The following is a 15,493-nucleotide window of genomic DNA, read 5'->3' as shown; positions in this document are numbered from 1 at the left end:
CTTCACATAAACAGGGTAAGCAATCTGTAAACAGATGTACAGTATAAGGACAATGACCTCAAAATTGTGATAATACACAGAATATCTTGTGATTTTTGTTTGTTCATTTTGTTTATAATGGTCTCCTGCAGTCCAAATGCTGTGAACTTGGTATGTGCCAATGATGACCTTGAACTTCTGATCCTCTGGCATTCACCTCCCAAGTACCGTGATTATAGGCATGGACTACTATGTCTGATTTATGATACAGTGTCAGGATCAAAACCAGCATTTCATGCATCAGAGTGATCATTCAACAACTGATTGACATACTCAGCTCTGCCTTTTTTTTTTTTTTTTTTTTTTTTTTTTTTTTTTTTTTTTAAGGTAGGGTCTCACTGTGTAGCCCTGGCTGTCCTGGAACTCTTTTTGTTTCTTTCTTTGTTTGTTTGTTTTTCGAGACAGGGTTTCTCTGTGTAGTTTTGGTGCCTGTCCTGGATCTTGCTCTGTAGACCAGGCTGGCCTCGAACTCACAGAGATCTGCCTGGCTCTGCCTCCTGAGTGCTAGGATTAAAGGCATGCACCACCACCACCCAGCTGTCCTGGAACTCTTTACATAGACCAGACTTGGCCTTGAACTCACAGAGAGATCTGCCTGCCTCTGTCTCCCTAATATTCGGATTAAAGGAGTGCACCACTGTGCCTGACGTAGAGTTTGTTATAGCAGTGATTTGAGCTCTAGGTCCCCATTACATCACACTATCAGAATACTGGTGGCAGGAGTTGGCACTAGGTATAAAATAAGCAGTAGGAACTGTTTAGATTGCAGAAGTTTTGAGTATAGACTTTAGTAGCAAAGTTCTTTGGTTTAGTCAGAAATGATTCTGAGGGAATTAGAAATGACCACAGATGTCTTTTCAAGTCACACATTAAGGTTTCTTAGCCTCAGCATTGTTGATGCTGACCTTTTGATGGTACAGTTCTTTGTTGTGGGTGTTTCCCTGTGCACAGCAGCATGATTTGCAATCCCTAGAGTTCATCCTCTTTTTTTTTTTTTTTTTTTTTTTTTTTGGTTTTTCGAGACAGGGTTTCTCTGTGTAGCTCTGCGCCTTTCCTGGAACTCACTTGGTAGCCCAGGCTGGCCTCGAACTCACAGAGATCCGCCTGGCTCTGCCTCCCGAGTGCTGGGATTAAAGGCGTGCGCCACCACCACCCGGCTTCATCCTCTTATTAGTAGCACCCATCCCCAGTGTGACAACCAGAGATATCTCCAGACATCGCCAGATGTCTGAACCCATTGCCACTGTTGAGTCTTTAGCAAGTGATTTAAGGAGAGGAAGATTCATACCTTCATAAAATAACCACCTTACTGAATTAGGAGTTGGATCAAACAGTTTGGAGCGGATAGTTCCTTAGAAATGGTGTTCCTACAGCTAACTAATGAAGCCAGAAATAAAGTACCTGTGAAGCCATGTGGGCCCTGGGATTTAGAGAAGAGTTTTCAGGGGTGAGATGCATGTGTTGGACTGAAGAGAAGGATTGGCACGTCTCCTAACAAGGAACTATCATTACCAAAGACCAGAGGATACACAGAGTTCCTGAGAGTTGCAGGAGGTGGAAGGGGAGGAGGGCCGATAGTGAAACCAGGTTATAGAGGGGGGACCCCCCCCCCCGTGCTGTATGTGGAGGCCTTTGGGTTTACTGCATGACAGGTCATCTCAGACTTATGGCTTAAAGCAGTACAAGCTTAGGACTCTCAGAGACAGGAGTCAGGCTCCAGCTGGATTCCTCCTTATGATCTCAGAGTTGAAATGAAGGTGCTAGCTGGTGATGAGCTTCTGAGCTTCTTAGGTTGGTTGTAGGATGCTTCCTCGTGGCTCCTAGCTAATGGCCAGTGTTGAGCCCTTGGTCCTTGCTGCGTGGTTCTGAACATCACCACTTGCTTCTTCGAGGCCCTTGGGAATCTCTTTGGTTGACCATTTCCATCTTCACTTGACTGAGAAGTCTCATGTGACAGAATGCCACCGAGGGACTGTGCCTTGTTCACACCTTCGTCATGTTCTGTTGACTGTATCCTGGAAGGTCTCACCTACACTCAAGAGAAGGGTAGCTATACAGTAAAGTGGATGGATGATGCCAAGAGACTAGACTTTCTGCAACTGTCTCTCCCATAAACCCCCTGGGCCATAAAGGCAGTGGTCAAGTCTACTATTTCTCTTTAGCCTCTATCTCTGGTGCCTGACATTTGTGACCTTCGTCAGATAAGTAAAATCTGTGAGTACTGGGTAGGTAAGCAGATGAGCACTGCTTACAGCTTACATCCTTAATCAATGATTTCATGTTGCAAACAGTCTAGCTGCTTTGACATTATTTGTGTCTTCACTCTAGATAAAACTATAAACATTTTTACCTGAGATCTTAAAGTAAAACCTGAAATTATTTATTTCTACAACTGCCAATCAAGCCTTTTATGTCAGAGAGACAGCACCCATTAGAAAAAATAATTTAGGGCTACATTGCAGTGAACTGGTAGATTTCTTATAACCACTGAATTTGTTGTCAGGTTTGGAGATTTGAGAGTTGTGGGTGGTTAGGATGTCTGAAGTTTCACTGCTGTCGCAGTTAATTAACATTTCAGGACTCTAGAAGTGCTGTTTTATAACAAGGGAGGAGTAATACTGTAGTCTGACTTGGGCTTGGGACTTCATATATGGTTTATATATTAATTATTACTCATTGATTTATCTTACAGCCTTTGTACTTGTCATCAGGAACATCTGTAGGCAGAATTTTGATTTTGAGTTGTTCATTGAGAAAGAATAACACCAAAGCCAGTTTTCCCCCAGACCATGTGCTTGAACCTGGGGTTTAGGAAAGTCCATGTATGTTCTGGGAAACTGAACCCCACAAAAACAAGCATTGCAAATTTTTCTAGACTATCAATTGTAGTAGTGTTTTCTCTCTCTGAATATTTATTATTTTAATTTTGAAATGTGTGGGGTAGGAGTATAAGCATAGGAGTGCTGGTACCAGAGGAGACAGGAATTGGCTGGAGGATCCCTAGGAGCTGGAGTAATTGTAGCTACTTGCCTGTGTGCTGAGAACAGAACCCAGGTCCTCTGGACAAGCAGTTTGTGCTCGTAATCACTGACAGCCACCTCTTCAGCTCTGTGGGGTTTTTTGGATTTTGTTCTTTTGGGTTTTTTGTTTTTTGGAGACACTGTCTCATTTAGTCTAGACTGTCCTTGAACCTGTGTAGCTGAGGATGACTTTGAACTTCTGGTTTTACTACTGCCACCTCCCAAGTGCAGAAGCTATAGGCCTCTGCCACCACACCTTGGATGTAGGTCTGTAGAAGTGTTTGCCTAGCGTGCGCGCACGTGTGTGTGTGTGTGTGTGTGTGTGTGTGTGTGTGTGTGTGTGTGTGTGTGTGGTTCAGTTGGTAAAGTAAAGTAATCATAAGGACCTGAAATCCAATCCCCAGAACCTGTATAAAAGCTGGGTGCATGAGGTGCACCTATAATCTCAGCACTAGGGGTATGAGGAAAAGTGGATCCCTGATGCTGAATGGCCAGACAATCTAGCTGATTTGTTGTACTTCAGCTTCAGAGAGGGACCCTGTCTCAAAAAATAAAGTGGAGAGTGATTGAGGAAAACACTCAGTGCCCAGCTCTAACCTCCATAGAAACACATTCAGGCACCTGCACTTACCACTATGTATACCTACATGAACATGTCTGTGTAACACACACACAGTTTTTCTTTTGATGATGATTTGTAAGTATTCCAAAGCCAGGCATCTAGAGGCCAAGATTTTGAAATTTCATAGAATTATTTCCACTATATTTGATCAGTGCTAATTATAATGCAAACTCAGATTTAAGGATGAGGCAAAAAAAAAAAAAAAAAATGCACCAAAGATGGTTAGTGCATCCTAGTCTGGCTGTTACATGTTAAGGGATCAGTACTGCTCACAGGACGAGCCCAGCGTTGGTCATCTGTCACTACCCTCCTTGTATTTCTGCCTAAGCAAAGCCCAGCCATCCTTAAAATGCCACCTCTTCCTTTCTTGGACTTTGCTGTTTCTTGGAAAGCATTGCATAGTCATTTGGGAGTTGGTATATGCATTGCGTGTGTTCCTTTTCTGTTTGTGGGGAAGAGTGCCTATGTTGACATCAGTCTGGAGGGGCATCACACTCGTGTAGATTCCTAGTCTCGCTCTAAGATGATGGTTAGTGAATGAATCTCATTCAAAAGAACGTACAAGCATTTCTTTGCCTTTTTTTTTTTTTTAAATCTTAAAGTACTTTTACTCAAAAGTGTGGAAATAGAAGTGGAGGAGGATAAAGTAAGCTCCAAATGTATGTTCTCACTGTTACTGTTCACTGAAGTTAGACACAGTCATATGGAGAAGCTTTGAATTCCCAGAACAATTTTGAAAAGCCATTTTTGCTAGTCTGAAAAATAGATGAAGGCTTAATTTAGAGTCACATTGGAGAGAGTTAGAGAAGGAAATTCAGAAGCAACAAACTGCATTTTATTTTAATAGTCATTTCAATTCTTTTCAAATTCTAGGAGGTATAAATTCTGAACTGTAGCTAAGTCAGAGAATGTTGGCCAGAGTCTAGAGATAGTCTGCTGGTTTCTAGAAATGGAAACTTCATATAGAATGAAAGGGTTTTGTTATCCTAACTTGTAACCACCCTGCGTCATGGTTGATAAATGGGACTGCTTTTGTTAGTCTGAGTTAAGGACTCCTGCATGGGAATCAGGTTATCATGCCAAATACTAACAGTGTCAAGTCGGGGTACAGTGTAGAAAGGTTAAAAAAAAAAACAACCAACTCACATCTGCTGTTACATGTTGTTAACTCCCTTAGCAGACATTAAATCATTTCAAGTACAATAATAGTGTGGGAGGTAAATTAACTAACCATTAACAATCTTATAAATACACAATTAACATGCCAGCATTTATATGACACATTGATGGGGCAGCAGTAATTTTTGATTGGGAGTTTGCAGACCTTTGAGAAGCCTCGGGCTGTTGCTTATTCAGGCAGGTTTTCACAGATTGCAGGTGAGGGCTGCTAGTCGAGCTGTGAGTGGTATTTTGAAAGGGAAGGAGCTGGGGGTCCTTTCTAAGCATGGGCTTGGGCACAAACATTTAGACACACTGTTGCTTGCAGGTCCTTAGGGAGTGAAGGAGTACAACGAGGGCTCCATGCTTATGATGAATTATTTGAAGAAAGATAAAATACTTCAGCTATGGACTTATAGCAGAGGTTGCATAAATTATGATTTTCAAAAATATCTTTGGGGTAAGGTCAGAGGCATAGCTTAGTGGCAGAGTGCTTGGCAAGCAACCAGAAGCTCCTGGATTTGATCCCCAGCATTGCAACAAATCAACCAAACAGAATATATATTTAGACCTAACTTGAGATATAAAGTAAGACCTCTGTGGTTTTAGGTGGAAAATTTTGTGAAAAATGTTTCTTTTTCAGCACTTGTTACAGGTACTGCTTATTTTTATGTTGTTGTACAAAAATGGCTGTAGCATTAGCAGAGTAACTGTCTTGTGTACAGCTGAACACATGTGTCTTAAAGCTTTTATAAGGACCCTGGGAACCCACAACAGCAATGGGATGTTTACAAGCTGTCTTGCTGTGGATGGTGAATCTTTGTTGTGAGGAACTTGTGCACTGACCATGTTTCTTACCCTTTTTTTCTGTGCCTTGGGGTTCATGTTTTTTTCAGTATGTAAAATGGAGAATAAAAAAAAAGCCATCTTTTTTTTTTTTTTTTTTTTTTTTTTTGGACATTATGTAGCTGGCCTGGAACTCTGCTCTGTAGACCAGGCTGGTCTTGAACTCACAGAGATCCTCCTGCCTCTGCCTCCTAAGTGCTGAGATTAAAGATGTGTGTTATTATAACTTATGATAGCAACTGTCTTTAAAAAGGTCATTTTGATAAATTAAATTCATGTAAAAAGGATAAAATAAGTTTAGCTTTTCAGGTTAGGTGATGTGTAGTTTATTTTGGCTTCTGGAATTCTGTGGTCTAGCTATAGCAGATGTACAAAGTCCTATGGATGCATACTGTTTTATCCTGAATCATTTCCCATGGCTACTTTCTCCAACTCCGCATATATGTTTTATCCTGCTGCATTTCACGTGTTTCTATGAACCATTGCCAGTAAAGTTTGGGAGCTTGCGTGTATAAAGTTCTTGAGTGTTCAGAACTGGGCATGGTTGCTTATGCCTGTAGTCCTAGTACTCAGGATGTTAAGACAGGAGGATTGCTATGAGTTTAAGGTCAGCCAGGGCTCCAGAATGAGATCCTAATCTTAAAAGATTGTTGAGACCTGATATTCATTTGAATCTGCTAGGCAGGATTTCAACTGTGTCCCAAGTTACACATGCAGGTTCTGTGATTTTAATGAACATAAACAGTTGTGAAGAGTTGTATGTGGTATCCAAGTCACGCCAGAATCCTCTTTTAATAGAGTAGTAGGAACTAAGCAGATATGTGCTGAATCTTTTTATAAGGCGACTAACTCTGTACATTAAAAATGTTTGTCATTTTGAAACTAGGAATGGTGGCATACACATGTAATCTCAGAATGTGGGAGGTGGGGTAGGAGGGTCAGGAACTCAAGGCCAGTCTCATAGCAAGTTTGAGGTCAGCCTGTGCTATATGAGACGCTGTCTCAAAATGAGAATAAAAGCAGGGAGGTGGTGGCACTTGGGAGGCAGAGGCAGGCAGTTCGAGGCCAGCCTGGTCTGCAGAAGGAGTTCCAAGACAGCCAGAGCTACACATAGAAACCCTGTCTCGAAAAACCAAAAAATAAAACAAAACAAACAAATAAATAAATAAATAAAAGAAGGAAAAAATCTGTCATTTTGGAATTGTCCTCACTTCTGCCTAGATGTCCCTATTACTTAAATTTTTTAGTAAACAAATATGCTTTGAAGAGCCTGTAAGTAATTAGTGGGAGAAAGGGTCTTGGGGCATATAGCTAATACTGCTTACCATTTGTGAATTCCTGGGTTCTACCTCCAGTCTCTCACTCGCTTGCTTTCTCTTGCACGCATAAATGTTAAAAAAAAAAAAACACATTATTTTATAATTGAAATTGAGATAAAACTGGTTAATTTTATTTCACGTAGTGTTTCCCAGATTTAAAGCCTTTTTAAATTAAAAAATTTTCAGTTGTAGTAAAATGTACATAGCATGAAATTTGTCATTTTAATGACTTTTCAATATCCAGTTCAGTGGCATTATGTATACTCACAGTGGTATGCAGCTATCACCACCACCCATCTAGAGAATTTTCTATCTTCTTAGACTGAAAGCAGTACTGAACAGCTGCCTGGCCCTCCTTTCTCTAGCCCCTGGCAACTAGCTACCAGTCTTCTTTCTGTCATTAAGAATGTGTGTGCTCTGGGTAGCCAGTATGAGAATGCTTAAGAGTACATACATGTTCTTCTGAGACTGGCATATTTTACTTAGTTATAATGTCCCTAAGTATCATCCATTTTGAAGTTTTATTATTTCCCAGGTCTATATATATCACATTTTGTTTATCCATCTTCTACCATATTTTTTTGGTAATTTTTATGTGTGTTTGTCTGTGTATGGTATATGTACATGTGAGCCCATGTGTGCAGAGGCCAGAGACATTAGGTGTCCTTTTCTGTCATTTTTACCTTATTCTCTTGTGATGTGGCTGAAGTTGATTCTAGGCTGGTGACCAGTGAGGTCCAGTGACCCTCCTGTCTCCGTCACCCATAGCACCAGAGTCACAGCTATACACGACCTTCCCTGGCTTTTTACATAGACACTTTTGATTTGAACTCAGGTCTTCATGGTCCCCAGCCCCTTCCATTTTTTTTTTATTACTACATAGTATTCCGTTGCATGTATGTGTCAGAGCATATGCATGATTGTTTGGATGTTCAGATTACATTTAGATTTTCAGTATATATTCCAAGTAATTCTTAGATAAACATTTATGCTCAGTTACTTCCTAGGGGACGTTCTATAGTGGGTTTCATAGAGTGTTTATGTTTTACATTTTGATGTTTTACATTAAGCGTTACCAAGTTTCTCTACCAAGTACCCATTTTCATTCCCTCCTATTATAAATGAGAGTGTAATGTCTCAGGACACCTGTCAATATTAGTTCTTAAAAATCTTTTTGTTCTTTGTACAATTGAACAGAAAAAATAACTTATTTCATTGTTGTTCTGAGCGTCTGTGTTTAGAAATCAAATATACCTTCAAGTGATGCTTAGCTGCTCTTAAAAGATTTTAAAAATACTGTCATGGTTCTGAAAAGCAGTGTTGGCATAAGTGAATAGTGTCCCAAGGTGACAGTTTTGAAAGGCATTGGTGAGAAGCTCTCATATCTGTATTAACAGAATGTGATCTCTCTAACCACACACCTGACATGCTTGAAAGACTTATCTGGACAGCAGGATTGGATGGATAGTCATTGCAAGTTGGGCAGCGGCATGTATTGAGAATCCTGCTTGGTGTAGCACCCTTGTTGCCAGAGAGATGTGTTACTAAGACCCCTGTCCTTATGGAACTTCAGGAACACCTCATAGGAGCCCAGAAATGACACCCCAATAGCATGTTTCCCAGGGAAGTCCTGTGGAGTTTCCTTTCAGAGCTGGTGTGGATTGAATCACACAGATTCATCAGTGCATGGAGTCATAGTGTTTAACAGAGAGACTGCTTGCTGATGCTGGAGTGTGTTGAGGCCTTTCTAACCAAGGATGAAGTTGGGGAGCTGGTGTGCCCCCCTCAGAAGTGTTTGTTTGTTTGTTTGTTTGTTTATTTATTTATTTATTTATTTTTGTAAGCTGTGCTGGACAGATTCACTTTACTAGAAAAGGTCTGGTGTTTGTTTGTTTTTTGTTTTTTTTTAACTTCAGTGTACTTTTCTTTGTTCTTTGCTATTTGGTTTGTTGCCAGAACACTCAGTAAACATTTGGTTTTGCAGGAAGAGCTAGACGATGTGAAGGTGAAAGGCACAGCCCTTTTGCCAGCAGTAGCTGCCTGCCTTTCAGAGAGGGAAGAAGCTGATTGTTTCAGGAGGCTTGCAGGTGGCCAGCTGTGACTGACAGAGCAGCTTCTTTACAAGGGATTCTGTGCTCCGTGCTCCCTCCCTCCATGGTTATAGAAAAGGCTTCATTTTACAAATGGAATTTAAGTGCTCATTTTAAATTTTGTAATTATTTCATCACTACACTGACTCATTAACATTAAAGAGATCAGATATTTGAGAAATGGGTGATACCAACATGGTATTGGGGGTATAGGAGGTTTGTCCTGCACAAAGTTTTGTTTAGGCATGAGATACTTAGCATTGCATTTCCCATTAGTCTCTGTGAGAGAAGTAGTCCATGAACTGGGTATAAAGGAAAGAGAGTAAATATTAGTGTATCTTGATTAATATCTTGATTAAATGTACTTCAATCAATCTTTAATATCTACTAGATAATGGCAGGCAAAATTTTGATGAACTTTAAAAATCCACTAGCTGCCATGATTTATGTCATTGGAGTTTCCTCTGTGTCCCTTTCTAGAAGAAACAAGTGAGAAGAGTCTTTCATCTTCTCTCCCTCTCTTTTCTTTTTCCTTGTCTTTCTACTGGGGACCAAACTCAGGGCCTTGTATAGGTGAGGCAAGTACTCTACTCTATACCCAGTTCCGAGTGAGTGTGTATGAATATATGTGTGTGGGTGTGATGGATGTCTGTTCAGATGTACATGCCCATGTGTATGAGGCCAGGTGAGGACATTGTGTGTTCTGCTTTATAACTCTCTGCCTTACTCCCTTGAAATAGGGCCTCATTGTACCTGGAACTAGGCTAGCAGCCAGCAAGCCCCAGTGATCCTCCTGTTTCTGCTTACCATGGTTTTGGGGTAGGCTAGCACTGCTTCTGTGCTCAGATTTTTACTTTTAAGATTGATTTGATGTGCATGAGTGTTTGGCCTACATATACATATACATATACATATACATATACATATACATATACGTGTGTGCGTGCATGCGTGTGTGTGTGTGTGTGTGTGTGTGTGTGTGTGTGTGTGTGTGTGTTCGTTCACCATGTGTATGGTTGGTACCTGTAGAGATCAGAGAATGTCAGACCCCCGTGCCCTGGAGTTACAGATGTTTATGAACCAACATGTGGGTGCTGAGAATCAAACCCAGGTCCTCTGGAAAAGCAGCCCTCTCTCCAACCCCTCACAGTCTTTTTATATGGATTCTAGGGATTTAAAACTGTTTTGATTTTGCTGGGTGGTAGTGGCATACACCTTTAATCCCAGCATTTGGGAGGCAGAGGCAGACAGGTCTCCAAGTTCCAGGACAGCTTGGGCTGCACAGAAAAACAAAACGAAGCAACAACAGCAAAAACTAGTTTGGTCTCTAGGGTCTATTTTCTAGCCACAATATGTATTATTCTCTATTGACTATTTCCAGCCAACTGAGAAAGTTCCATCTAGTCCATGGAATAAACATCATTACATGTAGTTTTAACAGAATCAAGGAAGCAGTTCTTATAATTAGGTTTCTAAAATAAGAAATTAATCTTGTGGCAAGGCAATTTTGACTAATACATTTTATTTTAAAAACACAGTATTGTCTTAAGAGAAAGAAAAAATGTTTATTGAGCAAAATTACTTTGGTGATAAATTTTTGTAAAATCCCTGGCAGCTCAAAAAGCTTCTTGTCCCTTTAAATTTACAGCCATGAGACTGTAAACTGATAAGTGCAGGTGAGTACTGTAGCACATCACCTGATAACACCTTGTCCCCATAGCATCAAGAGCAGGTGCATGGAGTAGAGGAAGAGGAAAGGAAAACATCCGTTCTCACATGGTCCCTTGCTTTGAATAGACTCCCTAAGTATTGCTATGGTTTTCTTGAGCCATGGGCCTGGTGCTTATAAGGATTTCCTTTCAGTTTAGAGTTAATCCATTTAAGCTCCTGGGTACAGGGATAATGTTCGTTTTCAAGATAGACTTTTACCACATTGAGTTTGTTTGAAAAATGATTCAGCCATTTTTTTGCCTGTTTCTTAAATGTTGCTGTGTGCATTATGTTTCTAGGTAGGTGAGCCCGTGAAACAGTATGAAGAGGAGAAAATAGCCTTAAGGAAATTGGCCCACAGGAAGGATGGCCTTCTTGGACAATCCAACTATTATTCTTGCCCATATTCGACAGTCACACGTGACCAGTGATGACACGGGGATGTGTGAGATGGTTCTCATTGATCATGACGTTGACCTAGAGAAGACCCATCCTCCTTCAGTGCCTGGAGACAGTGGGTCAGAAGTTCAGGGAAGCAGTGCTGAGACCCAGGGCTACGTGTATGCCCAGTCTGTCGATATTACCTCAAGCTGGGATTTTGGTATTAGAAGACGCTCAAACACAGGTAAACTCTGTCTTTAGTTATCTTCTTAACTTCAGATCAGTAGTCAGCTGAGAGAGAATGGGCAGTGTTGGAACAGGTCCCTTAGGGAGTCTCTGTGCCTAGTCAGAGAGTGTGGCTGAGCATCTCTGTGAGTGGAAGAGCCTCTGGTGTGGGGCTGTTTGGAGGAAGTAGACAGGAGAGCCTTATGTAAGTGGAAGGAACCTTTAGAAAAGGAAATGGCCCTGTTTTGAGACCTTAGAGTCACCCAGTCTCAAGTAAATTTCCTTGAGCGAGATTCCAGGGTGACAAAGAACTCTTAACATGGGAACAGGATAGTCCAGGAGTACGGGCACCAAAGTCAATACAAGAGCAGGCTAGCCCAGGAGTGCAGGCCATCGAAATCCCAGCTCCTGGAGAAGCAGTGGGATATGGGTCAGGGGGGTGGTTGTAATAGGATTCCTACATAGAGTGAGAGAGGCACAAAAATGCCCCTATTTTGATGAGTTCCCCTTACTTTCTTAAGTTGATCACTAACCTTTGATCTCAGTGGTTTGGAGATGTTCCAATTTGGCATATATATTTAGTTCTTAACTAAAGAACATAGAGGCTCGTCATTGTTCACTGTCCCTTTGATAGTGTTTTTGTGATCTTTCCAGGAGAGTGCAATGTGCCAAGGCTTAGGGGAGGGGAGGGAGGGGGAGAGAACACATGCATAAATATATATACATACATGCATACATATGAGAGACAGTATTTTAGGAACCATTTTTTTTAGACTATCATAAAATACAATCGGAATCAGTAGCAGTAGCCTGTTAATCCCAAGGAAAGGGAGTGACAGAGATGGACAGCACTGGAAAATGTTTATTTTCATGGGAGTCTTCTGGCAGAGCTGGGTACACCTCACAGTGAAAGGCACATTGGAGTTGGGTTCAGAATGCAGTGTCTGTGACATCAAAAAGAATAGTCTGCCCTTAAGATGAAAGAAAATAGCTAATATCACTTCCCAGTATCTACAGAGACTTTTATCAAAAGAGGGTTCAAGTAAAGGTTTGCATGTAATTTAGAGCCGTTGGCGCTCAGTGTTCTAGTTGGAACATCCTTCTAAGTCACTGCAATGATATCTTCTGTGACAGGCTGGGTACATTTTACCAGGGAGGTGTTGCCCAGTGAGAGTATTATGATGATATTCCTGTGACTACACCCTCCACAGTTATTAAGTACAGTGGAATGTGTTTTTCCTCAGTGGATTTGGTTAGGTATAGTGACATTGTCAGAATGCTTTTTGCAAGCCAGGGCAGTAGTGGTGAACACCTTTAATCCCAGCACTACGAAGGCAGAGGCAGGTGGATCTCTGTGAGTTCAAGGCCAGCCTGCTCTAAAGAGCTAGTCCCAGGACAGCCAGAGCTACACAGAGAAACCCTGTCTTGAAAAAAACAAAACAGTTGGTGGTGGTGGTGGTGCACACTGGTAGGATTTGCTGAGAAAACAAAACAAACAAAACAGAATGCTTTTGCCAGCATAGTTTTTAAATTTCCAGCAAGATTATTTCCTTTGTTGCTCTCCCACAGTGCTAAGGAAGGAATGTATGGTGTCCATCCTTGAAAGTGCTTGTAAACAAAGTTGATCTTAGTTGTTTTCTTGTCAGTGTGGGTGCCTGAGTAGGACATGGAAGAGTAGCAAGAGAAACAAGCTCTGGGAGAGCCTTGCCTTCTGACTCCTCAGTTACGGCTGGGAGCAGCAGTTGCTGATGGACCCAGGTGGTCTTTCTTTGAAGGACCAGGCCACTGATTTTTGAAGGTTGAAGTTGATCAGTCAGTGGCAATATAATCACAGATGTGTGATTTTAGGTGACTTTTGTTGCTGACATTTCTTTAGTTAAAACACTGAGGTGCTAGCACTTAATTGGAACTGTAGGCTGTATTGGTGATCGAGGAATTTAGTTTTTAATCTTTAAAGTGCATCTTAAAGTTTTTTAAAGAAAAATTGTTCTTTTTAAGATTTGACTAATGTGACAATGATACAAATCATTTATTTTACTACCTATAAACTGTTTCAGCCCACTGAAGAAAAGCTATGCTAATTTATATAGCTTTGACATTTTATAATTTTCATGATTTTTAGATAAAGGATTTTATATTTAAAACTTTAATAGTCTAGTCTGAGTTCATTTATCTTTAATTTTTGAAACGGGTAGAGTAATTCATAACAGTAATTTTATTCCTGTAATGTAATATTCACTTCAGTTCATTTGTGCATTAAAATTCCTTTAAGACCGTTATTAATGATTTATATAATGAAATGTCATATTAATCACAGAAGTTTTCACATTTTATTATTCTCTTCCATGTTAATACTATCTTTATGATCTCTATTAATGTTTTATATCCTCTAATTTCAATTATAAATCAAGAATATTTTCATGTTTTTGTTGGTATTTGCTTTTCAGGGGTGCCACCTTTAAAATTTTATGACTTTCTCCCTCCATCTGCAATGTAAAACATCTTTATTCATATAAAGGTAGTTAATTATGTCTTTGTTTATAGTAAACTTTCATTGACAAACTTATAGTTATAATATTTCTTTTCAAGCTCAAAGATTAGAACGACTCCGAAAAGAGAGACAAAACCAGATCAAATGCAAAAATGTTCAGTGGAAAGAAAGAAACTCTAAGCAATCAGGTAAATGGAAATAATTTTCATTTATGATTTGGGATTTGTATATTTAGTTTATATCATTATATATGGACTTAAAAAAAAAAATCTGTCCTTCTAAGTCCTTTGGGTGATACCGTTTGTGTTTGACCTTGGAACTCAATGTGCTGTGTACGTTGGCCCTGTGGGCTTGGGCCCTCTTTTCACACTGGTTCACAGGGTCAATTTGGGTAGAAGGCATTTTCTAAAACCACTACTCTGGTGCCTTCTTCGGGGCCAAGGATAGTATATACTTTTGCAAATCAGTATTTAAGTTATAGATTCATTTGTACAGTTCTATTTATTTCTTTATTGTTTGTGTGTGCACACCCATGCACACATGTCACCCTGCATGTGTAGAATCAGAGGTCAGCTTGAAGGAACCAGTTTTCTCCTACATATAGGTTCAGGGGAATGGACATGGGTTCTTCAGCATGGCAGCCAGAACCTATACCAGTTGAGCTGTCTTGCCAGCCTCATTTATATAATCCTAATCTAGACTTTTCCCGCGTCAGTGACCACAACACCCTTTTTTGTGTATATATGCTGACTCTTTCAGCTTAAAATCCATTCTGTTGCTGGTATTGTTAGCATTGAGGTTTTGTGTTCATATACTATATGAATACATAGGCTGGCCATTTTACATATTTTCAATGCTTTATTTTCAGCAAGAAGAAAAAAATTTTAAATTCATTACTATGGAGATGGCCCAGTCAGGAAAGTGCAATGGCAGGCCTGAACTTCCAGTGCTGAGAATGCAGTGGCCTCTGCATGAGATGAGTGCACGCGCGCACGCACGCACGCACGCACGCACGCACGCACGCGCACACACACACACACACACACACACACACAATCTTAAGTAGTCTTAAAACAGTTTACACTGATTAGATCATTTTCCAAGACGTTCTCTTTGTTTTTTCCTTTAAAAGAAATGTCCTCTTTGTTCTCCCAATACCTCCTTGGCAGGTGATGGATGCCTCATAAATCTTTGTTGACTGTCTCCATTGCTGCCCAATAATTCTGAGGCTGGCAATGTTAATGGTTGCTACGTGACTAGCAGGGCTTCCTAGTGTGTGCTCGGCACTTCCTGTTCTTCACCCTATGCAAAAGTGGAGGTGTTGGTGCTTATGGTTGCAGGTGAGACAGGCCAGGGAGACCGGTTAACTTAGCACAGTCCCACAGCTGGGAGGGAGAAGAGTTTCACACCCAGCTTGGTCTTCTTGATGAAGCACACTGCACTTGCTTGTTTCTTCTGCAGTGCTGTCGTTAGATCCAGTGTCTCAGTGACTTCCTCCAAATGATGCCTGTGTAGAACCAGAAATCCCATTGACATTCTGAGACAGCAGGGCAGACCTGCCATCCTAGCACTCAGGAGCCTGAGGTCGAAGA

The 15,493-nt window shown here is 40.7% G+C and overlaps 1 protein-coding gene across 7 annotated transcripts in view; it reads left to right on the top strand.

Moving 5' to 3' along the window:
• The window catches only part of Mapkap1 (MAPK associated protein 1), a 213,128-nt gene that overhangs the window by 16,119 nt on the left and 181,516 nt on the right, over positions 1-15,493 (top strand). For all 7 annotated transcript variants that reach the window (XM_037204517.1, XM_028886059.2, XM_028886060.2 and 4 more), the window contains exons 2-3: positions 11,104-11,429; positions 14,000-14,089. In XM_037204517.1, coding sequence (XP_037060412.1) covers positions 11,171-11,429; positions 14,000-14,089 — 349 coding nt within the window. In that variant the 5' untranslated portion in view covers positions 11,104-11,170. The remainder of the gene's footprint in view (positions 1-11,103; positions 11,430-13,999; positions 14,090-15,493) is intronic.

This window comes from Peromyscus leucopus, chromosome 4 (assembly GCF_004664715.2).
Source record: "Peromyscus leucopus breed LL Stock chromosome 4, UCI_PerLeu_2.1, whole genome shotgun sequence".
NCBI classification, from domain to species: domain Eukaryota; kingdom Metazoa; phylum Chordata; class Mammalia; order Rodentia; family Cricetidae; genus Peromyscus; species Peromyscus leucopus.
Note: the sequence above shows the minus strand (reverse complement) of the source record. Positions and strands in the feature narration are given on the sequence as shown.